Source organism: Ranitomeya variabilis, chromosome 1, assembly GCF_051348905.1.
Source record: "Ranitomeya variabilis isolate aRanVar5 chromosome 1, aRanVar5.hap1, whole genome shotgun sequence".
Classification (NCBI taxonomy): Eukaryota; Metazoa; Chordata; class Amphibia; order Anura; family Dendrobatidae; genus Ranitomeya; species Ranitomeya variabilis.
Window position 1 is genome coordinate 66,317,861 of NC_135232.1, and position 24,969 is coordinate 66,342,829.

The following is a 24,969-nucleotide window of genomic DNA, read 5'->3' on the forward strand; positions in this document are numbered from 1 at the left end:
TAAATATTTTTGCACTATTGAGGCATAGCCAATAATTTAGGGGAAAAATACTAGGTCACAGATGGTTAAAGGGGTTAAAGCCGCATTGCCCCATTTATCACTGCCCTACTGTTGGCACACAAACAGGTACCAGGTCATTCAACATAGGAAAAGTCCTAATTACTTCAAGAGGATATGGTTCCAAAGTTTGGAACTTTGTTGTTTTCTTCTGAGCGCCTTTTGTGAACATGTCAGAGTTCAGCTGAACCTTGATGTAGTCTGTGGTCATAAAAACATGTAATTCTATACAGATTTAAGAAAAATAAAATGTTACTGGAGGTGTGCTTTAATTAAAGAGGACGTTTCACTGGATTTTTTAAATTAAAAATGAGCAGTTTCTCTAATTGTCATTACTCCATTGATTATTGAACAGTTTTTCAGTTTCTTCAGTGCCCCTCTTCTCCAAAGTTATGCCCCCCCCCAGTAATAGAGCAAATTTTTCCCTACAACCAACTAGGCGTGTACCACAAAACTGCCTTGTAGACATTTTACTTTTTCTCCTCGGATGCTGGCCAATCAAAACACAGCTACACCCTCAAACGTTCTGTGGTATACGCCCAGTTGGCTGTAGGGAAAATTTGCATAATTTTTAATTTGCATTATTTTTTTTACCAGAGGCGCACAAAAGAAAAAGAACAACTGTTCTTGCATCACTGGTGCAGCGGCAATAAGTTCAAATGTGAAAAAAATAATCCAGCGAGAGGTCGTTTTTAAAAAGTAATCTTGAATGAAACTCAACCTATATATGAAGTCAAACCTTGAAGAATAAAAAAAAATCCAGGGAGAGAAAAGATAATAACAAATTACTTTTAGCTGCACAATATAGCTACTGAAATATCAAGTATTTTCTTTTCTTACACTTTTGGTTAGAACTGGCCAACAAGCTCTTACCCCTGTGTGTCTGTGTGCTGCCTTTGGCAGGACGACCCCTCCGCTATGGCAGCCGATATTCCAACCTGGCACATCTAGCTGGTGAGGGCGATCATACTGGCACCAAGAGCTGCGAGAGAGGCGCAGGGTGGGAGCGATACCCAACAGCATACCGGAGAGGAACTCCACCTGGAACCAGTCCTGCTCCAAGTGCTGGAAGAGAAGGAGGAAACCCCAAGATAATTACAGATTACCGTATGTATTTTAATTGCTAACCGTGTGTGCGTGAAGAAAAAAATATATAATATACCTATCAAAAAAAATAAGGCAGCACAAGCAAAATAAGGCAAAATGCAGTTGGTAGGACGCATACATATACATTATATACAGGGTGGTCCAAAAGTAGGTGGACAGTATGCATAATAGGGTTATGAAGGGGGAGATTTATAAAACATGGTTTTTGGGGTTCAAAGTTCTCACCACACATCTAGACAAGTTTCTTGGGGGGTCTAGTTTCCAAAATGGGGTCACTTGTGGGTGGTTTCTACTGTTTAGGTATATCAGGGGCTCTGCAAACGCAACGTGATCATTCCATCTAAGTCTGCATTCCAAAATGTCACTACTTCCCTTCCGAGCCCTGCCGTGCGCCCAAACAGTAGTTTCCCCCCCCACATATGGGGTATCAGCGTACTCAGGACAAACGGGACAACCACTTTTGGATTCCACTTTCTCCTTTTACCCTTGGGAAAATTTAAAAAAAATTGTTGCTAAAAGATAATTTTTGTGACTAAAAAGTTAAATGTTCATTTTTTTCTTCCATGTCGCTTCTGTTCCTGTGAAGCACATGAAGGGTTAATCAACTTCTTGAATGTGGTTTTGAGCACCTTAAGGGGTGCAGTTTTTAGAATGGTGTCACTTTTGGGTATTTTCAGCCATATAGAACCCTCAAACTGACTTCAAATGTCAGGTGGTCCCTAAAAAAATGGTTTTGTAAATTGTGTTGAAAAAATGAGAAATCGCTGGTTAAGTCTTAACCCTTATAACTTCCTAACAAAAAAAAAAATGTTGTTTCCAAAGTTGTACTGATGTAAAGTAGACATGTGGGAAATGTTATTTATTAACTATTTTGTGTCACATAACTCTCTGGTTTACCAGAATAAAAATTGTAAGTTAATAATAATAATAATAATAATAATAATAATAATAATAATAAAAAATCAAAATAAGTGTTATTATTTTCTGTCCACCTACTTTTGGACCACCCTGTATATTATATACACAGGGACCCCCTGACGAAGGCTGACGCCGAAACGCGCGTCGGGGACTGGCACATCCAGGAGACGGTAGCAATTCAGGTGACCTCTGCTCCAGGCACCTTCATTACCTTGATTATATTAACTACATTCATTATTTCTAATATGCACAACTTACCAAGGGGTGTATTTGTTATTGGTGCCTGTTACCTTGAGCTAGTACCTGTATATACTTGTGTATATCTAGATATATATATCTAGAGATATATATATTATATATATATATATATATATATATATATATATATATATATATATATATATATATATATATATATAATTTTCCCTGCACTATATATTCTTTGTCATTGTTTGCTGGATATATATATATATATATATATATATATATATATATATATATATATATATATATATATATATACATATATATATATATATATATATACACACGCCACTCACTGCATTTGCAGTATTATATGCACTTCAGCTAAAAATTATTTTAGGCCATTTTGTGGGTATACATCCTGATATAGGCCGTATTTTTTCTACTATACCCAGTTTAGTGTGCATGTATATATATGTGTATATATTTCAGTTCTGTGGCTGATGACAAATAATTATTATTATTTTAGTGTTTACAGCTCGCCACTATTCTAAACATCTCAGGACTGTGTCCATAATTTTGCTCTGTCTCCATGGTGTTGTGCCGTTTTGTTGGTTTCTTTTTTCCCCCCTACCAATTGGTGTATTTTCTCCACAAATAAACTAATTACGGTATATTGATTATTTGGGCATTAGTTCGGTTTTTTGTTCTTTTCGTCTACATACATATGTAGTAGATCAGAGGCAGATATACCATTGGAACTCTTCTGTCTGTCCAGCCCTGACACACACTAAACTCTCTCTCACACTCTCTCACACTCTCTCTCACACTCTCTCTCTTTTTATATACATATACATTATAAATATTACATACATATATACATTACATATATTACATACACACACACATATACATGATATATATTAGATACACGCATATGTATATCAAGGGCAGACATACCAGTGGCCCTCTTCTGTCTGTCCACCCCTGACACATATATACACACACTTATTATAGCTCAGTAGATGACCTATATTTTGGGCTCCAGCCTGGGAGGGAACTTCTCTTACAAGATGGTGAGCTGTCAGGCTCTTCTGTTGGGCACAGTAGGGGGGGATGCATGGTCAGACAAGGACGAGGCCTGGGGTCAGCACTTTTGCCCACAATTCAGTGGCAGTGAAAGGATTGTCACTTAACCCCGACAGAGCTTCCCAGGCACTGCTGGCGTTCGGTTACTGTTCAGGGCCCAGATACCATTTCTGGGGGGCCCATAATTCAAGTAGACTTGTCATGCTGAGCCCCTGACCACCACCAGACTAATGAGGCCTCATGTTACCCAGGGTACAAAATACCCCCCCTTCCTAAGAGACCTATAGGGGAAGTATAGGAATGAGGGGGGAGACAAATGATTTTTCAGGGTCTTCAGGTATGAGATCAGGGATTTGCAGGCAGGAATGAAGAATATTCATGAAGAATGTAAGAAGCTGCAGCCTGATTATTATTATTATCTGCAGGCTGCACAGGAGGAGCCGCTCCGCCACTCGCCTGATAGAGAATTCCCAGCTCATGAGATAACCACAGACAAGCAGCAGAAATAGCTTCATATATAAAAAGAGAGGGCGACACGCCCAGGGACTCAGCGGGTGTTACTCATTACATAGGAAGTGTCACCAGGGAGCAGCTCTACACACTGACACAGCCGCAGCACCAGGCACATCTATAGGGTCAGTCTAGATGAAGAGCAATCCGGAGGAGTGCAAGCTCTGGGGGCAAGAACACAATAAGCGTATGGAATAAAATAGATTAAATAAATTGTATTTCATAGGTAAAAACATGAGTATTGTGGGAAATCGAAGACACGATGTCTCACAGAAATGTACTGCGATTACCCATCTTGTCCTAAAGTAGCTTACATTGTAGTCCACAGATGCATTTACCTTTCTCCTCTGTCAATAGAAAAAATCCAGCAACGCTGAAAAAAGATACCTCTCTAAATGCAGCTCTGAAGTATAATACAGGATCAGTAATGTAATGTATGTACACAGTGACTGCACCAGCAGAATAGTGAGTGCAGCTCTGGGGTATAATACAGGATATAACTCAGGATCAGTAATGTAATGTATGTACACAGTGACTGCACCAGCAGAATAGTGAGTGCAGCTCTGGGGTATAATACAGGATGTAACTCAGGATCAGTAATGTAATGTATGTACACAGTGACTGCACCAGCAGAATAGTGAGTGCAGCTCTGGGGTATAATACAGGATGTAACTCAGGATCAGTAATGTATATACAAAAGGGAATCTAGTGAATACATGTTAATATAACCATAACATTCAAAGGAGACACATTCATCACCCCTGAATTATTGTGACAATCTCTGTATATCACTGTGAAGGTTACCCTCTCCGCGGTTACAACCATTGGGCCCCTACAGATCTGCAGCTGGATGACTTTAGTCGAGCAGCATCCAATATACACATATGGAAACAATTGATTGATGGTGTCTCCTATACTGACGGATTGGGGTCAGAGGTTTGCTCAATCGGAGGAGGACTGATCAGTCAGATCCCAATTGATCTAACATTTATCACAAGCTCTGGTTTTGTGTTTACAGCTGGAAAGGCTCTACGTATCGGCCATGATTCATAGCAGACAATGGAAAGAGCAGCACAACACTCACATGTATTGCTACGTTCACATTTGCGTTGTGCGCCGCAGCGTCGGACGCTGCAGCGTCGCCGCATGCGTCATGCACCCCTATATTTAACATGGGGGCACATGGACATGCGTTGCGTTTTGGGACGCATGCGTCCTTTTTGGCGCAAGCGGCATGGCGCAGAGGACGCAGCATGATGCATTTTTTTTGCGTTCAAAAATAGAACGCATGCGTCGCAAAACGCAGCGTTGTGCCTGCGTTGTTCCTGCGTCGCCGACGCTGCGGCGCACAACGCAAATGTGAACGTAGCATATCATGTGCACTTAGGGACAGAGATTCAGATCTGTAAACAACGTTTGCAAAGACCCAGACAGAATGGATTAGAGACAGCAATGGCAATTGTTAGCGGCTCCGAAATCACAGAGTATCTGGCTATTGGCTATAAAGAGAAGAGACCCGACGGACGACTGGCCGTACAACCAAGAGGCAGATCAGACTACAGGGGGCGGACAAAAAAAAAAAAAACAACAGCCAATCGCTCCTTGCCAATCCGAAGAGGGATTGTCTGCTTTCATCAGATAGGAATTCACAGCTACTAGGACAGACAAAAAATCCAAATCTTTTCATCCACACCGCTTAGCGTTTGTCACCATCATGAAATTCAGGCCAATAACTGGCTATGAGTCAAAAACTGACCATGATGTCTATACGACACTGTTCCCCATTAGTTGCCGCTGCTCCACTGATTCTGGAACAGTTTCTCTTTTTCTTTGGTCCCCCTCCTATCCAAAATTATGCCCCCCAGTAATAAAGGTGCACATTTCCCCTCCTTTTAATCAACTGGGCGTGGACCACAGAACCTCGGGGGCGTGTACTTTTGGCTCCTCTGATAATGGCCAATAACAACGCTGCCACGCCCACAGAAGTTCTGTGCTACACACCTAGTTGGCTGAAGGGGAAGATGTGCACCTTTATTATCAGGGGACATTACTTCGGAAAGGACGGGCACAGAAGACAAAGAAAAGCTGCTCCAGAATCAGTAAAAAAGCAGCAATTAGAAGAAGTACTCAGTTTACATTAATAAAAAAATCCAGTGAAAAATGTTTACAGCACTAGGCCAGCCAATGACGGCTTCTCTTATTGTGCAGAAGCCATTAGGAAAGACGCCATATCTGCAGGGTTTACCGTTAGACCACGTGCACACGGTCAGGATTTACTGCAGAAAATTCTGCTGCAAATCCTGATGTGTTGGCAGGAAAAACGATGCAGGTTTTTCACCACTCGTCAGTATGGGGTAAAATCTGCTGCTATAATGTAAGAATTGACATGCTGCAGATTCAAAAAATGCAACGTGTGCACATACCCTTATCCGTCAAATCCAGATTTGTGCAAGACGCTGTTAAAACATTAGCGAATGTACCATAGCCAGCATACAGAATAATTCCTCTGTTATTATCCTTCAGGGCGACATGTCTCCTCCAGTTCTATATATGTAAATGCAGAGTGATACGCAGCCCAGAAACTCCTATATATAGAGATCAGGAGTTCTGCAGGCGTGGGCATGAGGCTAAACTCACAAAGCAGGCGACATCCTCATCATCTAGGGGTGCGAGAGCCTGGAGAGGAGGAGAACACTTATTATGGTGAATGACAACTTGTAACTTCTTTAATGAAAGGCTTGTTAAAAAATAAATATTATTAATGGGGGGTGTGTGTGTGTGTGTGTGTGTGTGTGTGTGTGTGTGTGTGTGTGTGTGTGTGTGTGTGTGTGTGTGTGTGTGTGTGTGTGTGTGTGTGTGTGTGTATATATATATATATATATATATATATATATATATATATATATATATATATATATATATTTATTTTCTGGCTGGAGGAAGTGTTATGATCTGGTGGCCTAAGAACTTAACACCGCAACTAGAAGTAGCCGAGGAATGTACCTAGCGCTCCCTAGACATCTCGACACAGCCGGAGGACTAATTACCCCTAGAGATAGAAAAGGGAAAACTATCTTGCCTCAGAGAAAATCCCCAAAGGATAGACAGCCCCCCACAAATATTGACTGTGAGAGGAGAGGGAAAAAACATACACAGACTGAAATGAGAATTTAGCAAAGGAGGCCACTTCTAGCTAAATAGAAAGGATAGGACAGAGTACTATGCGGTCAGTATTAAAACACTAAAAATATCCACCACAGAAAATACAAAATCTCCACAGCTAACTAAAGATATGGAGGGTATATCTGCATCTCCAGAGATACCAGCTTGGCTAAACAAATCCTTATACAGACCAAGCTGGACAAGACAAAAACATGGAAAAGAACTGAACAATAAGGCCACAGCATGTGGACAGCAAAAATCAAGGCCAGAGCTTATCTTTGTTGAAATGAACTGCAAAGCAGAAGAGACCAGGCAGGGATGTGAATCCTCCAGGAACAATGGAAACTGGCACTGACTAAAGGGTGAAGCAAGACTAAATAGCCCAGTCAAAATTGCAAAAAGTGAACACACCTGATAAATGCTGAGATTCAGAGACAGCAGCGCTACCACTTACAACCACCGGAGGGAGCCCAAGAGCAGAATTCACAACAAGGAAGAGAGAGTTCAGGAAGAGAGTTGGGGCCGTGCAGACGTGAGGATCTGCAGCTCCTGTGAGGAATGCTGGGGCCACGCAGACGAGTGGTTCTGCAGCTCCAGGAAAGGAAAGAGAGGAAAAGAACAGTTTGTAGAGTGTGAAGGAGGAAGAAGCAAAGGAGAAGTGAAGAGCTGGAGGGGAGCTGCTACTGAGCTTCCTTCACGCTGAAGCACATGAAACCGATAGCCGGAAGACCGAGGTTGTGGGGGTGGCTCTATGCCCCACAGCAGAAATCGCCTGTCTACCAATACACCTGAAGGCACAGCAACACATAAAGCCAGGAGTCATCTTAGAGATGCCTGTAAAAAGGCTCGAGTTGCCTGCCATGTGGGTAGTGTCCTACTAAAAGGGACAGAGAGAAAGTGAGGACCTTCTGTGAGGCCTTAGGCAGCAAGCAACTACAGCACAGCGCAGAAAGGAAGGCTTCCAACCCCACCTGGCTAGGGGGATCTCAGAATCGCTTCCAGGTGGGCCGGACTGCACCATCACCTGTGATCCGTACCCTGGACTGTGGCTGCATACTACAGTAAAAAGACTGCAACCTTGTGTCCTCCACTTCTTTCTGGCACTACACTATTTGTCATCCCTGCCTACTACACCGGGAACCCTGGGGACCCAGCTTCACCTGTGGGAAGCCATACCATCCCTGCTGCCATATCATCACCTCAGTGGAACCCTTTAAGCAGCATCGGTCATCCCTGACCGAATACCACAGGTGGCGTCACGAACAAACTTTACAAACTTTATTTCCCATTTACTTCAAATCCCCTTTTATTGGACGCCCAGGGCCACGGACTGGGTCGCTGCCGCCGTGACACATCCCTTTAAGAACAGGCCCAGTACCGAGTACCCCAGGGTCCTAGCGGGCGCTCCACAGCAGCATCTGATTTCACGTACTCCTGCACTTCTTAGAAGCACTTCTCCATATTAAATCGATGCAGTTTCTTTTAGCAGTGCAGGGGTTAAACTGTTCAGTTTGGAGTCTCTGAAGCATTCCTGCTTGGATGATCTCAGCTGTGCAGTATCAGCCACTCCCATCTCATATATACAGGTGCCTCTACCAATCTGGATTACATGTGTTTGTCATGTACTACCTGGTATGGAGTGAATGAGTCGGTTGTTGGTACAGGAGTTTGGAGTATTGATCTGCGATTGTTGCTTGGTGTTCCTCTCTGTTGTATGCAAGTGCATATTTGTATGTTTGGTATTTTCGTTTATCCCTGAACATCCTCCCTTGTTGGTCTGGTTTGTGTATGTCCATACACTGACTACGCACTCCCCTGGGTGGGGGAGAGGAACTGATATAGGGCTGATTCAGGAGTTCAGCAAGGTATGTGGCCATCAGAAGTAATCCGAGAAGCAGGGAAAGCTATGACGCCTCTAGCGTTTTGGACAGGGCAGGAGCCCCTGACCCCAGGTATTCAGACAACAGAGTTGTGACACAAAGCTGATGTTGTCCCATTCAATTCACTGGTCTCAGCGGTCAGGTAACCAAATAAATGGGAAGTCACAATTTCGGCTCCAGGCAGAAGACATCAGAGATGTCTGCGCTGCAGCGACTGGGGTTCCAATCAGGTACACTTACAGTAGCTTCATTATTAATACCATTACCTGATAATAGTTTTTCTTTTAGAAACCCTTTTATCAATCAGTTTCCTTCCCACCAAATACCATGTCGACACTCTTCCTAGGCTAGTACCTATTCCTAAAGCTCTACAAACCAGATCGCGGTCACAAGCCCTGCTCGTCTTTACCCAGGTTCTGACCATAAGGGCACAGCTTCTCTTCAGCAGGCTCTGTCTCCAATAGCCCAATTCTTTCTAATATAGACTGGTTTATAAGGCCCCGTCCCACCTCATCAGGTAGTACAATGTCCAGGGATGGCTGCAGTGCAAAACTGAACTATCCATTAGTTGGGGAAAAAGGAAGGTTTAAGTACTGCCTTGGAAGACCCACATTTGTCCTACTCGAATTTGCTGTGACTGCATTTGAAAAGTTGAGACAGCAAATTTGACAAGTATAACTACAGTTGCCTAGCTATCACAGAGCCTGCTTTTTATCATTATTATAGCTTCTCCCAAGGTTGCCCTTGGCACCGCGCGCTCCTCCCAGATGGCATCCCCATAGCAGACTCCTCCAGATATAACGCTACCTGTGCGTCAATGGCGTTCTACACAGGACACCGAAAAACCCACACTCCTCTGCAGTCAAGTCAATCACCATAGTGTATATATCTTACAGACTGCTCCCATGACACCGCATATCTTCCAAAGACTCACCCAAGTATGCTGGGTGACTCACCAATGTTCCTTAATCCCACCTGGTTACCTGACCTCAGCGAATACTTAGAAAGCCAACTACTCTTGGCCTTCAGTTCTTTATAGTTTCCAACGTCCAAATCAGCTCTGGCTTTTAGCCCACCTCAGTCCCCCAGGTGGAAAATACCATAAGCCAATCCCACAGGCGAACCACGACTCCAAAAAGCACTACATGGCACAAAGTAACGGGACTACCAAATATCCATGGCATCCAGGACGATTCCCCTTGTTGACAGCAAAGAGAAAATCCCATAGATTTGCGATTCTATGTGATCCCATAGAATACGCCCAACAAGCAAGTCGCAAGGACCCAACTGGTTCAGACTTTTTGCAATTGCTTGTTGCAGTCACGGTACCTATGGGTTACAATACTACCCCCATTCACCTGCAATATGCTGTAGTAACTGTACAGAGCGATCATTGACCATGTAACCAGTGTCATGGCCGAAGTCACCGTCTAGACCAAATTTCTAGGGAAAACAATTGACTTAACATAACGATAATCTGTTATACTGGTCATGGACCCTGGATATTTACATCTGGGACACTTATGATAAAATGTTAAGAAAAAAAAAATTCCTTTGAAAACAGAATTAAGAATGTGAAAATATGAAAATGCCGATCAGATTGGGGGCAAATTGACACAAAATTTATGATGGAAATAAAAGACTGGAATGTCTGCAGGATGGGCTACCATGGACAGAGAAGACTTGAGGTGCTCCTCGGAGGAGAGGGGACTTGAACACTCTCTCTTCGTCACGTGTCAACTTTCCGGAATATCTGGGATACCTCTTGGGGTCTCGAAAGAGTTATCAAAAGTCTTCAGTCCCACTCTAAGCTTGTATCAGCGGAGAACAGGCACACAGGTGTGTGTGGCCGCTAATTGACATGGCCATGGTCCACTTTACGTGCCATGACACTAGCTATTGGTTGACATCTTTTAAAAGTTGGCAAGTATGCTTATATACCAAGCAGAGAAACATATTGGGGGACAACGTTGTCGATTTCCAGCAATTCCATGGAGAATGAATATAGCAGCAGCACACATTGTAGAACCTTGGATTGTGGGGTTCCAGTGGTCAGGCCATCACCGATCTGCTACTTATTACCCATCTTATGGATGGCGGAGCATTTTAAAATGTTAGAAGAGCTTTAAAGAGTTTTTCCATCGAGGAATGCTTAACATCAGAGATGTAATTCAAAGCTTCTGAGCCCCAATGTAAACGGACTCAATGTACCAGGCGACCTCTGTAATAACTGCATCTCATTATGTTACAGCAGGGGCTTTGGGTCCCTGCAGGCATTAGGGCCTGTGTGCAACTCATCCACCTCTACATTTACATCATTTTCTGAAACTCTTGAGGTTTTGCATGAGGAATTGTTATAGAGGGGATGGACTGAAAGCTTTGCAAAAAAGACCCATGTACAAGGGAATTCGAAATCTCTGCAAAAGCTATTCTGCGAGACACCCACGTACGAGGAACAGCGGCTGTTCTGCAAGACGCCCATGTACGAGGAACAGCGGCTATTCTGCGAGACGCCCATGAATGAGGAACAGCGGCTATTCTGCGAGATGCTCATGTACGAGGAACAGCGGCTATTCTGCGAGACACCCACGTACGAGGAACAGCGGCTGTTCTGCAAGACGCCCATGAACGAGGAACAGCGGCTATTCTGCGAGATGCTCATGTACGAGGAACAGCGGCTGTTCTGCGAGATGCTCATGTACGAGGAACAGCGGCTGTTCTGCGAGATGCTCATGTACGAGGAACAGCGGCTGTTCTGCGAGATGCTCATGTACGAGGAACAGCGGCTGTTCTGCGAGATGCTCATGTACGAGGAACAGCGGCTATTCTGCGAGATGCTCATGTACGAGGAACAGCGGCTATTCTGCGAGATGCTCATGTACGAGGAACAGCGGCTATTCTGCAAGATGCTCATGTACGAGGAACAGAGGCTATTCTGCGAGAGAGGCCTACGTACGAGAACAGTGAATGCTCTCCGAGACAGACCCAAGTATGAGGGAAGGCAGACGCTCTGCAAGAATGAAGCAAATACAAAGGAAAGCAGATGCTGTGCAAGAAAGCCCCATGTACGAAGGAAAGCGTATGCTCTGCAAGAACGATTCAAGTACAAGCGAAAGCAGATGCTCTGCATGAGAGGTCAACATTTAGGCACATACTGCACCATAAACAGAAATAGTGAGCTCTGCAGTCACACAGTCTGAGGATGAACACATGATGGAAGATACAAGCTCTGTGGTTGATACCTCGACAGTGTGTAGCCCATGAGGGGAGGGGGAATTCAGGCACAACTCAGGAACATTTAATCCCCTGTTCAAGAACGTACTAGCTTTCTTAATAAAGATCCACGTGTATTAATATCCGAGGCGTAATTCTGCAGACGCTGGCCTGGTGCCTGGGCATGCCTTTGCTCAGGAGACTGGTAGACAGGGATGCCATTCTGTGCCAGTGGCCATAACTTAAAGATAAGACAAAGGCTCTGAGCTTCCCACAACTCCATGACTAGACAATAACCCTTCCTTGCGTTACCTCACCAGTTCACTGGACTGTAATATATGACATGTAAAAGATGGACACCTCTGGTCAAAATTACTGTTATTGTTAACAGTTGAGTAAGTTGAAGATGAAATGATCGCTAAAATGCCTAAAGTTAAAGATGACACTTTGCTTCGTATTTTAGGCAAATTTATATAGTTTTTATTATTATTTCCATTTTAAAAATTGCAAAAAGAAAATGGGCAGATGCAAAAATTTGAGCACCCTTGGAGATGTGTGTGCTCAGATAACTTTGATCAAGGTTTCCGACCTTAGTTAGCGTATTAGGGTTATGGCTTTTCACTATCAGCGTTGGGAAAGACCATGTGATGCAAATTTCCAACTGTTATAAAAACCCAGCCTCCTTCAACCTTCTGCCAAAAAAACAGCAGCCATTAGTTCTTCTAAGCAGCTGCCTGCCACAAAGAAGGAGAAGGCTATGAGAAGATAGCAAAGTGTTTTCAAGTTGCCCTTTCCTCAGTTTGAAAAGTAATTAAGAAATGGCAGTTAACAGGAACAGGGGAGGTCAAGATAATGTCTGGAAGACCAAGCAAAATTTCAGCAAGAGCTGCTCTTAGGATTGCTAGAGAGGCAAATCAGAACCCACGCTTGACTGCAAAAGACCTTTAGAAAGATTTAGCATACTGTGGCGTTGTGGTGCATTGTTCTACTGTTCCAAGACACCTGCACAAATATGGCCTTCATGGAAGTCATCAGAAGAAAACCTATCCTGCATCCTCACAATAAAATTGAGTATCAGAAGTATGCAAAAGAACATCTAAACAAGTCGCATGCATTTTGGAATCAAGTCCCGTGGACCGATGAAGTTAAAAATAAAACTCTTTGGCCACAATGATCAAAAGGTATGTGTGGAGAAAAAAGGGAACAGAATTTCAGGAAAACAACATTGCGTCATCCATTAAGAATGGGGATGATCAGTCACGCTTTGGGGTTGTGTTGCAGCCAATGGCACGGGGAACATTTCACGGGAAGAGGGAAGAATGGATTCAATTACATTTCAACAAATTCTTGATGCAAACATAACACCATCTGTAAAATAGCTGAAGTTGAAATGAAGATAGTTTCTACAAATGGATAATGATCCTAAACACAAGTCAAAATCCACAATAGACTACCTCAAAAGGGGCAAGCTGAAGGTTATACAATGGCCCTCACAGTCCCCTGATCTGAACATCATTGAATATCTGTGGCTAGGCCTCAAAATAGCAGTGCATGCAAGGCGACCCAGGAATCTGACAGAACTGGAAGTATTTTCCAAGGAACAATGGATGAAAATCCCTCAAACAAAAATTGAAAAACTCTTGGCTGGCTACAAAAAAGCATTTACAAGCTTGCAAAAGGATGTACTAACCATGCAGGATGCACAAACTTTTGCATAGATCCAGTTTCCTTTTTGTAATTTTTAAAATGTAAATTATGAAAATACACATATTTTGCCTAAAAAACAAAACTAACTTTAGGCCTTTTAGAAATCATTTCATCTTCAACTTGTTTAACTGTATACAATAACAATAATTTTGGCCAGACGTGCCCAAACCTTTACATGTGACTGCATATATAAATTCATTAATGCAACTCTATATTACCTCACTCTGCTCTCCCCATAGGTGTGGGATAGTCCGGTGTGATCGCTGTTTCGTTACAGCTACCCTATAAGAACAAAAGATGCCTCCGGCACACCACACTTACTGTAGCTTTTAGGGCCTCACATTCTATACCCACAGACATTAATATGGAGTTGTAACTCCAAAATAAAATATGGAACAGCACCCGGTCCAGGAGAAAGATTGGAAAAAACTTTATTCTGCCATCATACGTTTCGACCAAATGGTCTTTATCAAGTATATTTGATAAAGACTATTTGGTTGAAACGTTGTATGATGGCGGAATAAAGTTTTTTCCAATCTTTCACCTGGACTGAATGTTGTTCCATATTTTATTTTGGAGTTACTACGTCCAATTGGGCCTGTGGACTTGGAGCGTGCATCTTTATTTTTTTCTGATGTGCTGTCAGCTGTCTTTTTTTTTTTTTTTTTTTTAATTAATATGGAGTTGGTCCCCGTTTTGCACCAACAACAGCCTTCGCTCTTCTGGGAATGTTTTCTACAAGATTTTGAATGAGTCTGTGGGAATTTGTACCCATTCACCCTAAAGAGCATTTGTGAGGTCAGACACCGATGTCAGTGAGATACCGGGCTCACAGCCTCTGCTCTAGATCATCAGGTGTAGGATGGAGCCGAGGTAGAGTCTCTGTGCGGCCGGTCATGTTCTTCCACCAAACTCCCCCCACCATGTCTGTATGGACCTTTGACAATTGTCCAATGTCTCGTGCTTAAGGATTACGATTTCCAAACAAGGGATCAAAGCCGACCCCTAACAAACAATCCCATAGCATGGTGGGGCAGATGTTATATACACCGAAGGGGAGGTGGAGTGATGTTATACACCAGAAGAGAGGGAGGCCTAAATGAGAAACTGATTTAAAATTATTAAAATATGAGTCCTGATACCTTTATCAACAAGGCACGAACGTGTATTTGCAACCTCAGCTTCTTCCCGTCATTAGATGTAATAGTACATCCTCTCTGGGGTCTCCATGTATAATGCGGGCGAGGGGAGGGGGCAGAGCTGGCATTGTCCCCAGCTGTTGGCTGTATTACACAGCTGGCACTTGCCTCTTAACAGCAGCAAACAGGTCTGAGCTCTACCTGCTGGTATTGACCCCTTAAATGAAGCCACCTTGGCCTTCGAATGTGTTGCCATGGCAGCCAGGGCCTGCTGAAGGCCGCTTACCCGCCATGGTGGTCCTCCTGTGTAGACCAGCCTGTGGGTGATGTTCATAGAAGAACAAGATTTTTACTATACACAGCAATACAACAATACCTCATTAAAACAACAGACTTGTGTTTTTTTGATCGCTGCAACTCCATCAAGAAGCAATAAATACCTCATAATTTCCCCAAAATAGTATCAATAAAAATGTTAGCTCGCCGCACAAAAAAAAACAAAAAAAAAAACTCATCCTTATCGATGTAAGATCAGAAGCAAACTGGTTTTGTAAAAGAACCCCAGTTTGGTTGGTTTTTTTTTAATTATAAATTTTAGAAAAAAAAGTTTTCACCACCTTGATTCCCCCCTCCCCCCCCAATTTTACTACACTTGGATTTTTTTCTCTTAATTTTCCAGTGCATTGAATAGTAAATTGAATGAGGTCATTAAAAACTACAATTCTCCCCCCCCCCCCAAAAAAAAACAAGAAAAAAAAAAAAAAAACACACAACAACACATACATGCCTATATGGCCATGTGGATAGAAAAATGAAAGAAAAGTGCAAAAACTGAAGACAAAAAGAGAAAAAAAAATTGCTTGGTCGGGCAGAGACTATAGCTGTAGATTACTTTGCCACCAGTCAAAAAGCCAATGAAAACAAAGCGATGGAAGATGTAACTAAGGCTCATTCAGATGCCAGTTTTTCACGGATGGAACTCGTACCCATTGTAGTCACATGTCCAAGTTGTGGACCAAATAGTCAACACCAAAACATGGAGACATGTCAGATTTTGATCCAAGTCAAGGATCAAAATTATGTAAAACTACTCTATGGAGCTGAACCCCAGTTCTTCCCGATTTAATCTTTGCGGTATGGTAGGAAATCCCCCATTTAACCCACATCCAACAATCAAAGGACGAGCGTCGTGGCCTCCACACTTGCCATGCTGCCTCCTCTTCCCCAAGGACTGCCGCTCCATGGTAAAGTCTTTGCTCACCCAGGGTATAATGGGGGCTTCTCTTTTTTTTTTTTAGGGGATCTCCATATAAAATCCCCCATGCGTTCTGATCAGTGCACGAGCAGGGAGGAGGCTCCGACGATCCCTCATATTATTTGGATGATGTTATCCCAGGCTCCGACACTGACTGACACCCACTTGCTGGCACGGGAAGGTGTAAGCCACGAAAATTAACCCTTTCAGTGACTGAAGCGTTACGCTGGCACACGTCAAAAATTATAGATTTTGCAAATTTGTTTTTGCCACTTGGCGCATTTGAACCTGCCTAATTACTTGTATTACGGTATATACTGTAGAACTATATTGCAGTATATAGTGCAAAATCAGATTCTTCTATGGAGGAGAAGCATCAAAACAAAGGGGACGGTGGGGCTGGAGAAAAAGATGGGAGACTCGAATGGACGCCAGGTGGCAGTGTCATGGCACTTAAATGTCGCTATCAATGCTTCTTTTGCTGCTGTTATAGGAAGGTGCTGGCTGTATAACACAGCTGGCACCTTCTTGTCTGCAGTAGGCCGACTGAGTGCACGCCGTTCTACCAGAATCGGTACATGACAATAGTACATCATGGAGCTAGAAGAGGTTAAAGTATACCATGGCTGCTTTCCTCTTGAAACAGCACCACAGCTCTGCACTGGTTGTGTCTGGTATTGCAGCTCAGATCTGTAGAAGTGATTGTGGTTGAGCTGCAGCACCAGATACTATCCTTGAGTATGGTAATGCAATTCGGAATGTTTTTTCACCAATTCTTTTTAAAAGCAACATTCTATGGAACGATACATACACCTAGTCACCATATGATGGCATAATTCTTATTAGCACCCACGAAGGGTCAATGATCAGGACATCCACTTTAAATGTCCCCTGAATTAAAAAAAAATAAATAAATATTTGAATAAAACTGCCATACGGTTTTAAACATATGGGTCTTTATATTCAGTGCTAATTTTTATGGTCTTTATTAAGGGGGCATGGATAACGGTAATTATGCAGAGCAACCAAAACACACACCATAGAGGATCTGGTCAGCCACACGCCCCAGAGGATGCCGTGATCCACACACATCTCTTCCAGATGTCCATCTCTGGAAACATATGGTAGATTTTGAAAAGGAAAACAAAAAAAAAAAAAAAAAAAAGGATTACTTGGGTGGAACAGCAAAAATAAAGTACCACAAATAGAAAAACTGGTCACAGGTCTATTTTAAGAGGTTTGTCAGCCTAACTCGATAATTTCACCAAGATTGAACGACCACTGGATGTTGGGGTTTGGACTCTCCCCTCACAGTAGAAGTTAGGGAAAGATACGGAACGAGCATATGGACTTCGTCTTCCCGATCCATTAGTTTTCAAGGAAGATAGGCCAGTCCCAGAGGTTTCTGGCAGCAGCTTTCTCCACATGCTTAAGAGATCTGATGTGGGCGGCTAGCTTTGGACTCAGTTCACATGGGTGCTAAAAGCTCACTACATACAATTGGCATGGTCCACTAACCCAACCACACAAGACAAGGTGGCTCATTACACCATCACCTTGTGGAAGTTCCTCATGCTGCTCCCAATGACTAATGCCTCATACACACATACGGGAAAAAAAAAATATACTAATCCAGCCCTATATTTAGACAGTGCAGACTCAGACGGTCAGAAAATCTCTAGACACTTATCTAATTTTACACAACCTCTTGTTTGACCTAGGCTATGCTGAGGCGAGCATAGACTATTGCAGACATTAAAGATTTTGTGCTCTTCTGCATTGTGGACAGGGGCAGGAGATGCTCCATGAATTGCTCCAGACTACCATAGGCGGTGATTCTGCACAAACTGGAGGTCAGTATGAAAAATAGTCCATATGTGTGAGCATATCCTTAACAGAACTTTTATGCCCAAATTTTGGCTTGTGTTCTCTATGAGAGAGTAGCCAGACAGGTCTGGCTGCAGCCTACCCCCGAGATGTAGTCAGTCCAATACCAGATGTGCTGGATCAATGTCCAACTCCCATCCTTGAGTACAAATTGTCTGATGCTTTCATACACAAACCGTTGGTTAAACCTGTCGATATCAACAGGTTTGGCTGACATTAATCTAGTTGTGTATGGGGGAATTTAGATGGAGCAAACCTCGGCCTCATCCAGCCGTACTTTCTTCACGTATGTGCTCACCAGAGATAGAACATATCCTTTATGGTCTATGTGGCTGATCACACGTCCGAAAGAAGGAGTGGACATCACCATTGTCCATTTTAGAGAAAAACTGGATTATTTTTCTTTCGGTACTTGTAAACCAACAGATGCCACGCTAATGGTAAAAATGGACAAACGGAGCAAGGACGGATGAAAATTGGATCCAGCACACCGAAACAAAACACAATTCATTCTCTTCTCGTAAGCAAAATGAAAAACCGGTGTCTGAATGAGGCCTTTAGACTAGCCCGTCTTAAAATGCACAAGATTTATGACGGTGGTTAATGCCTTTTGAGAAATCTGGTGGTACTGGCAAGTCGATTGGTGCTCATTTACTGGTTGACCAAAATGCTATGTGAACAGAATGACGGCCAATATGATGTAATCAGCAGCACATCAATTGATTACAGAGGACAACATGTTGCCGAGAAGGAGGATTTTAAGAGGGGTATTCTCAAGTTTGGAAGTAGCCCCTATACCATGGATAGGCGGTAAACTCCTGACCCCTGGGACCTCCACTGATCCTGAGAACAAAGGCTCTGAATAGCTCAGTGTGAATGGAAGGTTGGTCGATCATGCGCACTACCACTCCATGCATTAATGAGACCGCTGTAGTTGGGCCAGCGCTGCACTCGCCTGGTCTTAAGCACTTCTATAAGGGCGTAGTCAGGCGACTAAGTTGGAACAAGATCGAAATGCAGTACACGGACTGGCCGGCAGCTCCCCACACCCAATCATGACATTTTCATGTATTTCTATGTGAATGGAGAGGTAGTGTGTAGAAGCGACCACTGCTCCACCCACACAGGGCATTTCAGAGCCCAGGTTTTCAAGGTCAGAGGTGGGAGTTTGTGGTCGGAAAGTTATTCCCTATCCTCAAGCTTTCAAAACATCGCACCCAGCAAACAAATGTTTTACCTGATTGTTTAGACAATTTTTGCACATGGTGCCGCACATTAGGCCAAACTACCTTTCCGGATAGGTTGTGTTCCTTTTTCATTGAACTCACACCCTCTTGTCAGACAAGGCACATAAGCACATAGGATGCGTTCACACGTTGAGGTCAACATGCGGCTTTTAGCCTCAACGGCCCTGTGACACTGAAGTCGTTTCACTCTATACCTGCACAATTACTGAATCCTGCGCTTGAAAGACAGCACAGCCATTACGATCAGCTTGTCAGGCGACACAGCTGATTCCCTGAAAGATAAGGTAGCATGGAGACCAGGAAAAAAAAAATGCTGCAGTACAGGGCCATTGTGGCTAAAAGCCGGAAAACATTTTTATTTTGTATTTTTCAGCTTTCATTACTGTCCCCATTGGAGGTCACAATCTAAATTCTCTATCAGTATGTCTTTGGAGTGTGGGGAAGAAACTGAAGGAAACCCATGCAAACATGGGAAGAAAATACAAACTCCTTGCAGATGTTATCCTTGGTGGATTTTAACGTACTGGCACTGCTCACCCTTCTCTCTCCTCCCGGCCATTGCGCCTTCCCCAAACTCAATTGTATTCATGTCTGAAAGACGCAAATACAATTGACGTCGGCACCACCCAGAACAGGAGCTGTAACCAGCTCCCTGCTTTGCTGGGATCTCCGGCACATGCAGAGGACATTGGATATCGCGACGCAGTAGTCATCGTGCCATCTAGCGCCCACTGCTGTACTAGATCGAAGAGATGGAGCTGCGTTGGACAGGGAGCCTTCATTAGATAAGTTTTTTATTTCCTTTTTATTCTAATATTTTCCTAATGAATGAAGGCCTGTGGGGACCTTCCAAGAGGGGGCTGTGGTGAACATACTGAATAGGGGGCTGTGTGGGACATTATACAGTATATTAGCGGCTGTGGTTGACATCATACTGCATGAGAGGCTGGATGGACATCAGTGTATATTAGGGGCTGTTGTGGATGTTATACTGTATATTATTGGTATGTGAAGGACATACTGCATATAAGGGGCTGCGGAGCCATAATACTGTATGGGATGCTGTGGGGACCATAATACTATATAATGGGGGGCTGTGGTTAACAGAGTGTATATCGGGGGCTGTTGGTGGATATACTATATGGGTGGCTGTAGTGACCATCATACTGTGTAGGAGGACAGTGTGAGGAGGGGGTACAGTTTGGAGAAGACAATGTGGTAAGCAAAATGAGGACAGTGTGAAAAAGGGGCACAGTATGGAGAGAGGTTAGCATGATGGGGTGACAGTTTTGAGTTTTAGACTGTGTAATGAAAAACAGTGGAGAGTGGACATACATGGTACAGGCCGTGGTTCATCGGGGCAGACAGTCTGGCGGTTATACCTCGTTAAGGTGGCCAGTGTAGTTCATAAGGGCAGACAGTGTAGAGCATATAATATAGGCGGTTTACTTAGGTCATAATATGGTCATATATTTTTATGCAGCGAGCATTTTAGTGACTCATTTTTAAGGGAACAGTGTCGGGATGTGCTGTAGAAGACCGGAGAAGAGGGATATCTGCAAGCTGTGGATATAAAAGTCACCATGGCATCTGGACAAGATGGAGACAAAAAGAAAAAACTAGTCAGAGAAGAAGTCACCTATAAAAGGTACCTGGATGATAAATGGTTACTTGTTGATACTGACTAAGTCTCATTCTATATAGTCCACAGTTTGATAATGACAGATAACAATAGTAAGGAGGAGATGCTGGGCGTTAAAGACATACTTGGAGTTATAGGTTCAAGAGAAAGAAATGTATATAGGCCTGACTTGATATTACAATTGACTACTGTACTAAGCTTGGTGATGTATTCGAGTACTGATGGCGATTCTGGTAATGTATTCAAGTACTGATGACTATTCTGATGGCATATTCATGTACTGATGGCGATTCTGGTGATGCATTTCTCTACTTATGGTGGTTCTAGTGATTCAATGATTTACGGATGATGGTTCTGCTGCCATTTTTATGTACTATTGATGGCTCTGGTGATGTATTCATGTACTGATGATGATTTGGGTTTCTATTCATGTATGGATGATAGTTCTGGTGATAAATATAGGCACCAGAACCGTCATCACTACGTGAATATCTCAAAAGAGCCATCAATAGCACATGAATACAGCACCAGAACAAACATCACTACCATGAATATGTCACCACAACCACGATCAGTACAGGAATGTCACAAGAACTACGATCCATACAGGAATATGGCACCAGAACCATCATCAGTTTTGCTTGAAACCATTTGTTGCATGAAGGATATAAAAACCATCATATGTATCCCTTTATAGTGGGGTCTGCTTAGCTTCCACTGGGGTATCCGCCAAATGCTGCACACCTTAATTGAAACCAAACGTCCCCCATTATAGTTAATATTAGTTTCCGTGACTGTCCTTGGGTTTGACATTTAAAATACAGGACATCAGGGATGAATATTGAGGTTTTTCCCTGGTATCATGTAAAAGGTCCACAACAAACTATTCCATATCTAGCTATGAAAACACACTTCCTGTTAAGCCTCACCCCTAAGTTACACCACTTTTTTATACTTTTGTTGGTATTATTTTGGTGTAGCAATTCTAGTGGAAGAGGTAGTCAGACCTTGTTACCTGTCAAATCATAAGACGGAGGGTGGGATGCATTAGGGGTCCAGTTACCTTAGTTTCTGACCCATTCCCTTACATAGGGACTACGGGGAGGGGGGGGGGGGTGCCATCAGCTTCATCTGACTGGGGCAAAAAAGTACCTTATCTGGCCCTGGCCAAGTCATGAAAGGCATTTTTTATGACTTCTGGTGGGGACACATGCTCAGTCACTCTCCTCACAGTTAGCAAGGTATTGGCAGTGATCTATTTTTTGCCCTTCTTGTCAGGTAAGGACCGGAGCCACTGCAGTAGCACGGCGGTGTAACTGAAAAGTACTGCCCCTGATATACAGTTGTGCTCAAATTATTACATACCCCGGCAGAATTATTGCTTTCTTGGCCTTTTTTCAGAGAAAACTTTTCCTCCACTCATGGGTAGTGGTTGGGTTATTTTCAAACTATTGCGTTTTCTCTTCTTAAATCATAATGACAACACAAAACATGCAAATGACCCTGATCAAAAGTTCACATACCCTGGTGATTTTGGCCAGATAACATGCACAGAAGTTGACACAAATGGGGTTGACTGGCTACTAAAGGTAACATCCTAACCTGTGACCTGTTTGCTTGTAATCAGTGTGTGTGCATAAAAGCCAAGTGAGTTTCTGGGATCCAGACAGACTCTTGCATATTTCATCCAGCCACTGACTTTTCTGAATTGTGAGTCATGGGGAAAGCAAAAGAATTGTCAATGGATCTACGAGAAAAGGTAATTGAACTGTATAAAACAGAAATGGATACAGAAAGCTATCCAAGGAATTGATAATGCCTGTCAGCAGCATTCATAATGAGATCAACAAATGGAAAATCAGGGGCTCTGTAAAAACAAAAATGTCGTCCCAACTGCCAGAAAAATGGTTCGGGATGCAAAGAAAACCCCACAAATAACATCAACTGAAATACAGGACTCTCTGAAAACTAGCGGTGTGGCTGTTTCAAAATGCACAATAAGGAGGCACATAAAGAAAAATGGGCTGCATGGTCAAGTCGTCAGAAGAAAGTAATTACTGTGCAAATGCCACAAAGTATCTCGCCTACAATACGCAAAACAGCAGAGACAAGCCTCAAAACTTCTGGAACAAGGTATTTAGGAGTTTTGAGACCAAAATTGAACTTTTTGGCTACAACCATAAACGTTACATTTGGAGAGAGGTCAACAAGGCCTATGATGAAAGGAACACAATTCCTACTGTAAAGCATGGCGGTGGATCGCTGATGTTTTGGAGATGTGTGAGCTACAAAGGCACAGGAAACTTGGTCAAAGTTGAAGGAAAGATGAATGCAGCACGTTATCAGCAAATACTGGAGGCAAATTTGCAATCATCAGCCTGGAAGCTGGGCATGGGACGTAGTTGGACGTTCCAACATAACAACGATTCAAAACAAGGCCAAGTCGACCTGACAGTAGAACAAAGTGAAGGTTCTGGAGTGGCCATCTCAGTCTACTGACCTCATTATCATTGAGCAACTCTGGGGAGATCTCAAGAGTGCAGTTCATGCTAGACAGCCCAGGAATTTACAGGAACTGGAGGCTTTTTCCCAAGAAGAGTGGGCAGCTTTACCATCTGAGAAAATAAAGAACCTCATCCACAACTACCACAAAAGACTTCAAGCTGTCATTGATGTTAGAGGGGGCAATACACAGTATTAAGAAATGGGGTATGTGAACTTTTGATCAGGTCATTTGGATGTTTTGGGTTGTCATTATGATCTAAAAAGAGAAACCACAGTAGTTTGACAATAAGGCCGGAGTCACACTACAGCGAGATACGGCCGAGTCTCGCAGGTTAAAAACAAGCTCTGGCACCCGCACTCCGGAGTGGAGCGTGCAGCTCCATGTATTGCTATGCGGCTGCACGCTCCGCTCTGGAGTGCCAGAGCTTGGTTTTAACCTGCGAGACTCTGCCGTATCTCGCTGTGTGATCCCGGCCTAAATGGCTTCACACAACCACTAACCATGAGCGGAGAAAAAGTTTTGGTGTTATCATTCATATTCTCTTAAAAAAAGGCCAAGAAAGCCAAAAATTCTGCCGGGGTATGTAAACTTTTGAGAACAACTGTAAGATCTGACCTCACATGCCAAATCAGTCAATAGTTTATTTTTCTTTTTTCAGCTTCTAAGAAGTTTCGTTCTGCAGATCTTAAATAGCTGCCAGAAAGGGAAGGAGGCCAATTCTACTGTGAACGCACCCCTAGAGGTAGGACCAAAAAGAGTGATACACATGAAGAAAAAATAAAATCCCTTTGCATGCCCAGTCTTCACTGTTTTAATCTATTTATTTCTATCTCTTAACAGTCTGCATACTGTTGATAACAAAACTGCCAGAGGGAGAAGGAAGCTGACTCTGCGCCATGCATATATCTTTAAGTAGCGCAAAAGGGAGGGAGACACACACAGAAAAGCACAAGTTATTTTTGTTACTTGCTAGAAAATACTTCAAACTACTGTATACAAGGCTAAGCCTAACAAGTACTTTTCCCTCATTCTACCTAAACTATATTTAAAAAAAAAAAGTGTAGAAAACATTATAAATAGCAAAGCAAAATTCAGTTTCAAGGATTGTATGAGTCACCTTGTTACTCAGTTAGAAGCTCACAGATAATGAAAAGCATCCAGGAGATGAAGAAGACTGTATCCACAACACTAAAGTCATGAGGTCCTTCTGCTATTCAAAGAAATGGGGCTGAGCTGCAATACCTGCAGTAGCCAGCTGACTAAAGTGGTGCTATTCCTATAAAAATAAGGGAAGTTAAAGGCATCCAATATTGAGATTTGTAAAAAGGTTAAAAAAAAAATTAAAAACAGTACAGTGGAGTACAGTGCAACTCTGCAGAGTTATTAGTGTCTGTATATTCTATATACTCCTGAGATAAGGTAATCCGTGATATGGAGAACAGCAGG

The 24,969-nt window shown here is 42.9% G+C and overlaps 1 protein-coding gene across 2 annotated transcripts in view; it reads right to left on the bottom strand.

Annotated features, from left to right (window-relative positions):
• The window catches only part of ATOSB (atos homolog B), a 53,140-nt gene that overhangs the window by 22,998 nt on the left and 5,173 nt on the right, over positions 1-24,969 (bottom strand). For both annotated transcript variants that reach the window (XM_077284691.1, XM_077284701.1), the window contains exon 2: positions 931-1,122. In XM_077284691.1, the coding sequence (XP_077140806.1) occupies positions 931-1,004 (74 nt within the window). In that variant the 5' untranslated portion in view covers positions 1,005-1,122. The remainder of the gene's footprint in view (positions 1-930; positions 1,123-24,969) is intronic.